Source organism: Penaeus monodon, chromosome 13 (assembly GCF_015228065.2).
Source record: "Penaeus monodon isolate SGIC_2016 chromosome 13, NSTDA_Pmon_1, whole genome shotgun sequence".
Classification (NCBI taxonomy): Eukaryota; Metazoa; Arthropoda; class Malacostraca; order Decapoda; family Penaeidae; genus Penaeus; species Penaeus monodon.
The window spans coordinates 49,737,510-49,745,009 of record NC_051398.1 but is presented as its reverse complement, the minus strand read 5'-3'; the positions used below and the strand labels follow the sequence as shown (position 1 = coordinate 49,745,009).

Sequence of the window (7,500 nt, the reverse complement as noted above, 5' to 3'; positions counted from 1 at the left end):
TTTTGTAATATAAATTTAATAATATATATTAATTTTTTATAAAAATATTTATATATAATTTAAAAATATATAACCCCCAAAAAATATAATATAATTAATATTATATAATATATATTTTTTATAATAACAATATATATATATTTTTTTTTTAATTTTTTTTATAATATATAAATATATTATATATATATTATATTTCCCCAAATTATAATTTTTATAATATATTATTAAAATTTTTAAAAATAATTATTATTATAATATATTATATAAAAAAAAAAAAAAAATTTTATTAATATATTAAAATATAAAATTTTATATTATATATTATATATATATAAATGATATTTATATTATTTTATTATATATATTGTAATATTTATATGTAAAATTAAAATTTGTAAAATTTTTTTAAATATATATATAAATATATAATTTTTTAAAAAATATAATATATATATAATATATATATAAAAAAAATTTTTTTTTTTTATTTCAAATATTTTAAATATATATTCCAATTATTACATATTTCATATTATATATTATAATATATTTAAAAATATTTTATTATATATAATAATTTAAAAAATATACATATATTAATAATTATATAAATATATATTAATATATAAAAATATATAAATTTTATATATTATATATATTATATAATAATTATAAATATAATATAAAATATATATATTTTTTAAAAAAAAAAATAATATTAAATAATATATAATAATATATAAAAATATAAAATATATATTAATTTTTATATAATATTATAATATAATATAATATAAAAATATTAATTATATATAATTTTAAATAATTAAAATACATATAAATTAAATATATAATATAAATAAAATAAAATAATTTTATATATATAATATTTATTAAATTTTAAAAAATATAATATAATAATTTTTAAAATATAATTTTTTTATAATTTTAAAATAAATATCATATTAATATCATATAAATATATTTTATTTTATTTTTTTTTTTTTTTATTATAAAGAAAAAAAAAAAAAAAAAAAAAAATTTGTTAAAAAAAAAATTTTTTTAAATTTTAATATTTAAAAAGTTTATGGGGTAATTTTTTTTAAATATAAAAAAAAAAAAAAAAAAAAAAAAAAGGGAGAGAGAGGGTGGGGGGGGGGGGGGGAGGGAGGGGGGGGGGGGGGGGAGGGGGGGGGAGAGAGCGGGAAAAAGGGGGAGAAGAAGGAAGAAGGGAAGAGAGAGAGAGAAGGGGGGAGGGAGGAGGAGGGAGGGGGGGGGGAGGGGGAGGAGGAAGGAGAAGAGAAAGAGAAGAGAGAGGGAGAGAGAGGAAAGGGGGAGAGAAGAGAGAGAGAGAGGAGAAAGGGGAGAGGGAGGGGAGGGAGGGGAAAGGGGGGGGGGGGGGGGGGGGGGTAGGAGGAGGAGGTGTGGTAGGAGGGGAGGGGGGGGGGGGGGGGGAGGGGAGGGAGGGGGGGGAGGGGGGGGGGAAAAGGAAAAAAGGGGGGGGGGGGGGGAAAGGAGGGGGGGAGGGGGGGGAGAAGGAGAAGGAAGGGAGGGGGGGGGGGAGGGGGGGGGGGGGGGGGGGGGGGGGGGGGGGGGGGAAAAAAAAAAATTTTAAAAAAAAAAAAAAAAAAAAAAAGGGGGGGGAAAGGGGGGGGGGGAGGGGGGAGAGGGGGAGAGAGAGGGAGGGAAAATAGAATTTAAAAAAAAGAAAAGGAATTAAAAGGGGAAAAAAAAAAAAGAAAAAAAATCTTTTAAAGGGGGGTAAATTTTCCCTTTTTCCCCAAAAAATTTGGGGTAAAAAAAAAAGGGGAAGTAAGTTTCCCCCTTTTTTTTGTTCCAAGGTTTTTAAAAGGGAAAAAAAAATTTCACAACCCAAAGAAATTGGGGAAAAATTTAAAATTTTTTGTTTTTCAAAAATAACCTAGGAAAAAAAAAATCTTAAAAGGGAAAAAAAAAAAATTAAAAATTTAAATTAAAACAAAAAAGAAAATTTTTTAGGGGGTTTGTTTAAAAAATTTTTAAATAATTTTATATTTTATTTTTAAAATGAAATAATTTTTAGAAATTTTTTTTTATATTAAAACCCCAATTTTCCCCAAACCAATTCTTTAAAAAAAAAAAATTTTTTTTTTTTAAATTTAATTTTTTTTTAAAAAATTTAAAATTGGGGAATTTTAAAAATTATTTAATTTTAAAAAAATTTTAATTTAAATTTAAAAAAAATAATTTTAAAAAAATCATTTTTCTTTCCCTATTTAATTTTTAAAATATAATTTTAAATTTAAAAATTAATAAATTCAATAAATTATATTTTTAAATTTAAAAATTTTTTAATTTTTTTTAAAAAATTTTTTTTAAAATTTTAAATTTTTTAAATTTTTGATTTTTTAATTTAGGAGGGGGGGGAATAAGGGTTTGGGGGGGGGGGAAGGGGAAAAAAAGGGGGAGGAAAAGGGGGAAGGGGGAAAAATGGGAAAAGGGGGAAAAAAAAAGGGGGGGAAGGGGGGGAAAAAAAAGGGAAAGTTTGGGGGGGGGGGAAATGATCAGGACAAGATTGCAGCATACATGATTAAAGCATGACTAACTGCGGTGACGCTTCTTGCTATTGCACGAGTTGAACTCGGGCACACAGGTGCTCCCATTCCACTATGGACCACAACAGACTCCTCTCGGCCAACATCCCATACTACAAGTTGACTGTTGCTGCCTCCTACACAGGCAAGTAAGTTTCCCTGAGGAGAAAATGGATTTGATACATGCATATTCTGATATTAATAATGATACATCTGTCTGATGATTATTACTTAGCTTCAAGCAAATAGCAAACATCAGGATTTTCTTTGAGGAGCTTTTCTTGATGTTATTTTATTGATTAATTAGCAGCCATAATGCTTTTTTTATCTGGACATACCTAACCTAGTCTTTCTGCTATATTCACCTTATGTATAATGTTAACTTCCTTTTACATTCTAGATCCAGTATTCACTCCCTAGAAATGCTCTGCAACCACCACATTTGCATGACTAAAAATGTATTTAATATTTCTTGTGCCCTAGACATTGCTAGAAGTAGCTTATAAAAATAAATATCAATATTTTGAGGCAATTGTTCCAGTACAATTTAATTTCACATTACATAAATAATATGAGGTAACTGCCAAGAGTTAATGCATATTACCCACATACTCCTCATTATGGGTGATCCAGTCACTGAACTTTTGTCAGGTACATGAAGTTGACATTGTGATATGAACACTCTTTTATAAAGCTAATCATTCCCTGACAGAGTCGAAGCTGAATGATGTGTTTTTCAATGGATGTGAGTATGGTGTGTTTAACTTATCCCAATTAGAAGCGAAGGATTTTGTGTGGAAATCTGTAAAGAAATTGTCTGTGCTGTAGTTAGTAATGTCCTGTGTGACTGCATCTATGCTAGCTCTGGAAAGGAGGAAAATAAGTCTGTGTGTCTTCTTTGTCTAGTTGATCTGAGGTCTATGTCAAAGAGAATAATGTCATGGTCACTTAGTCCTGGGATAACCTTGGTGCTTTTTATGTTGAGAAGGTTGTTTGTGAGGAATAGGTCTGGAATGTGTGCAGTGGTCACCACTGCCATCGATCGTGTTATGTTTTGTGTTAGTGTTGGAGTGTCAATGACAGAGTCATGTAAATGGTGTCTGTTTATATGTGGAATAATGGGTGCTGCAAGGTCAATGTGTGGGGGGACGTGGGACAGACAGTCAAGTCTATGTTGGGGAGGTTAAAGTCGAATGCAATTCATAGGTTTCCGTCTGGGTTTATGCGTGATAAAGTTTGTATTTAGTGGGAAGAAGAAGAGGAAGTGAAGAAAGGAAAAGAGGAGGGGAGGGGAAGAGTAGGGTAAGGCAGAAGTTGGAAGTTAAGAAGCATGAAATGAGTGAGGTGTTCAGGAGTTAAGGGAAGGCCTAGAGCAGTGGGATATGGAGATCAATGATATGGATGGAAGTTTGGTGTGTGGATTTATTGGAGTTGAATACTTGGTTCTACGTTGGCATAGGTAGTGTATGAATGAGTGTATAACTGTGTGAAGGAACCGATGCAGTTGATGCAAGTTATAGCACTCTGACCCCATTTGAAGCCCTCGTGCAAATCATGCATGGATACTTGGGGTAGTAAGGGGTAGGGTTAACATTAGTGCTGGTGTTACTGCAACAGCAGCAGCAGAAGTAGAATGGTGTGTCTGGAATTTTTATCTGTTTTGTTGTGGTATGTGTTCGAGTACTTGCAGAGCTGCAAGGGAGAGGAACAAATCAGTGCTTGTTTGTGATGCATGTGCGTTGTGTGGTTAACTCATGAATGTCTGCATGTGTTTGAGGAATTGTACATGAAGTGTGAGTATGAGTGTTAATGTTAGAGCAAAAAGGTAATGTATAAAAGTAAGGATTTTGCATGACTTTATAAATTATCACTTTGGTGCATATTAGTAATCTGGTTGTATAAGGGATTGGCCAGGCCAAGAAACAGCCTTATGATTAATTTTTAGCATAACTTCCCATAGTTATCAGAGCTTTTATATGTTAAGCATAGCCCTAATGGCTTGTAGACAGGTACAAACTATTCTTTGTACATGATTATCATAATTAAGCTTAAATCTATCAACCTTCATTCTAAAAGGAATTCCAGTATTCAAGGATTAATTCCTTCATAAACCAGATATATACTCCCTGGATGAATGAAAATAATCAGTAGTCTATAAAAAAAAAAAAAAAAAAAAAAAAAAAAAAAAAATATATATATATATATATATATATATATATATATATATATATATAATATATTATATATATATATATATATATATGGAGACAGACCTTAGGATGCCATGACAGGGAGGTTATGGGTGTCACTCTGGGATGTGCAAGGAGGGTTACACATGATCCAGATGGTCGTGTTACCACATTAACAGGGTCCAGAGTCCACAGTAACACCCCACACTCACAACCCACTGCCAGGAGGGAAGCTGAAAAGGGCCTGTATAGAATAAAATATATAAATAAATATTACACATAAAGTTGTCTCAGATAACATACAGGCTGTAATTATACTCTCCAAACCCTAAACACAATAATTAAATTTTCACCCACTGATTTTATTTCAAAGACTTGAAAAAATCCACATGGATAGGAAACATAATGGCAACAAACAGACTTTAGCTTACATCCATGCAACCTGAGTAATGGACTTCTGCAAACGATGTTTCAGGAGTGGTGTGATGCTTCGTCCTGCAGCAAACACCCTCACAGTATCATCACAGAAGACAGCTGCCAGGGTGTTTGTGTGAGGATGCCATTCTACACTCACTACACTTCCCCCTGGACTGCGTGCATCTAGTAAAAGATGCAGTCACAATAAGTTGCAATGCTTAAGGTATACAGTTCAATTTGTCAATTAAGTTTGTCTGCTTAATTTCTTTTTTTCATTTCTCATTATCTTTAGGAAATTAACCAGAGCCAGGAAGAATAATTATTGCTGGAAAAGAAAAGAAAATCACATCATTGGTTTGTATAGCAAAAAAGTGATAAATATCTCTGCAATGCATGTAAAGAAGAGTTATTTGAGCAATCATCAAAATACAAAAAGAATAAAATACAAACATAAAAACATAATTACTCCTGATCACAACATTCAGGAGATAAGGATATAACCATGCGACAGGTCAAACAAAATAGACTACAAACAATAAAACAGTAAATTTGGTTGCAATGCAGTATCATACCGGCTGTGGCCAAGCTGCCATTAATGCTTGCAGATGGCAAAAGGGCTTGTGCTTTTGCTATGAGCCCTAGTCCATTAAGGATAAGAGAGGCAATAGTCGACAGGGCTTGTGGCATATTTTTCTCATTATTGCACCTCACCATCTCTTGCAAGGCTGCTTCCCATCCCTCTTCATAGCTGGAATATTATGCACAGTGCTAATAAAAGATGATAACAGTAATACTAATATACTTGTTGATGATAATGATGATGATGATGTTAATAACAATATTAATAATAACAATAACTAATCACAATAATAACAGCAAAAACAATAATAACCATAGTAATAATAACAACATTGACAACAATAAAACTAATGATGGTGAATGATGACGGTGATGATAATGATTATGATGATGATGATGGTGAATGATGGATGATGATGATGATGATGATGATGATGGATGATGATGATGATAATGATAATGATGATGACGGATGACAATGATGGATGACGATAATGACAATGAAATACCAAAATAAATATCAAAACAAGACAAAACTTACTATGCTGACATAACACGTTGCCAGGGTGTCTCTGTGTGTGCATAAAATGCATCTCGTGCTTCCTGTTTATTGTGGGCCGTGCGCACTGGCTCTTGTCCAACAACTACTTCATTGAACTGGTCTCCAAGCTGTCAAATTTATATATTCTTTTAAAAATTTCATTCAGTTAAAGAATCCCTTACCTCCTCCTATTGGAAGTAAAAAATTTTTTAAAATTACTTTTAATTATAAAATTCACTGAATATCTTATCATGAACTGATCTTTGCCTACTTAAGTTACTAAAATATATCATGTGAAAGAAAGGAGTTTAGATCGTTGGTAATACAATCACAGTAAATATAACTAACCCACGATTTTGCTGTACTGAGCGCTTGACAGGCCTCTCTTGCCCCCAAGCGACCATCATTTTCGTAAGCTGTTACAAACCCCAAAGGCGGAGGTGGCGGCAGATGGTCTAAGCTGATCATATTGCTGTTCAGGAGATAAAGTATGAATATGCAACAGAGTAGGCTAAAATCAATAAATATATTTCTGATCCATAATAATACTAGCCTGACCATGGCCTTGGCAATTATCATCACTTTACCAAGGGCTCACAAATTACAACCACAGACATTCTGGTAAGACGGAGCATGTTGACCTCCAATGCTTGACAACTAAGGAACCAAATGTAAACTCTAAATCAAGTCTGAATATAAGTTTATCAAAACAATTGCACAAAAAATAAAAAGCAAATCTGAGGGATATTTACCTTTTCTAAAGCTAATAAACCTCATACGGTGAGGGACTGCAATGAAATCAGTAAGAACCTTACATAGAACCAGATTCCCAGAGACTCACATGATCGTTAATCTTTTTTTTCCATTATATTACCGTAGAAGATTCCAGATAAACATATCCAATTACCTATGCATCTATAGGATAAGGTGTTCCAACACTGTGGTCTAATGAAACTATGCCAAAATTCCATTCAAGGAAATAAAATAAAACAAACATTCTGGTTTCTTGCCTAATCCTGAAACGCGTGATCCAAAAATCATAAATACAAACATTCTCTACTTTTCTCACAAACCAACCTAACTGCATTGAAAAAAACAATCACTGCATTCCCCTCTACGTAGGCGATATATGCCAAGCTGTTAGAGAACGACGCATACTTACCAAAGAACAATTGCTTTAAAATCCCAGACACACACGAGC

At 32.1% G+C, this 7,500-nt stretch overlaps 1 protein-coding gene across 1 annotated transcript in view; it reads right to left on the bottom strand.

Annotated features, from left to right (window-relative positions):
• Positions 1-7,500, bottom strand: part of LOC119579976 (aladin-like) — a 9,743-nt gene that overhangs the window by 2,192 nt on the left and 51 nt on the right. Inside the window, exons 1-7 of the mRNA XM_037927820.1 lie at positions 7,462-7,500; positions 6,648-6,771; positions 6,300-6,427; positions 5,752-5,927; positions 5,194-5,362; positions 4,847-5,006; positions 2,586-2,732 (exon numbers count right to left, since the gene is read on the bottom strand). The exon at positions 7,462-7,500 is cut by the window's right edge and continues 51 nt beyond it. Of these exons, the coding sequence (XP_037783748.1) occupies positions 2,586-2,732; positions 4,847-5,006; positions 5,194-5,362; positions 5,752-5,927; positions 6,300-6,427; positions 6,648-6,767 (900 nt within the window). The 5' untranslated portion in view covers positions 6,768-6,771; positions 7,462-7,500. The remainder of the gene's footprint in view (positions 1-2,585; positions 2,733-4,846; positions 5,007-5,193; positions 5,363-5,751; positions 5,928-6,299; positions 6,428-6,647; positions 6,772-7,461) is intronic.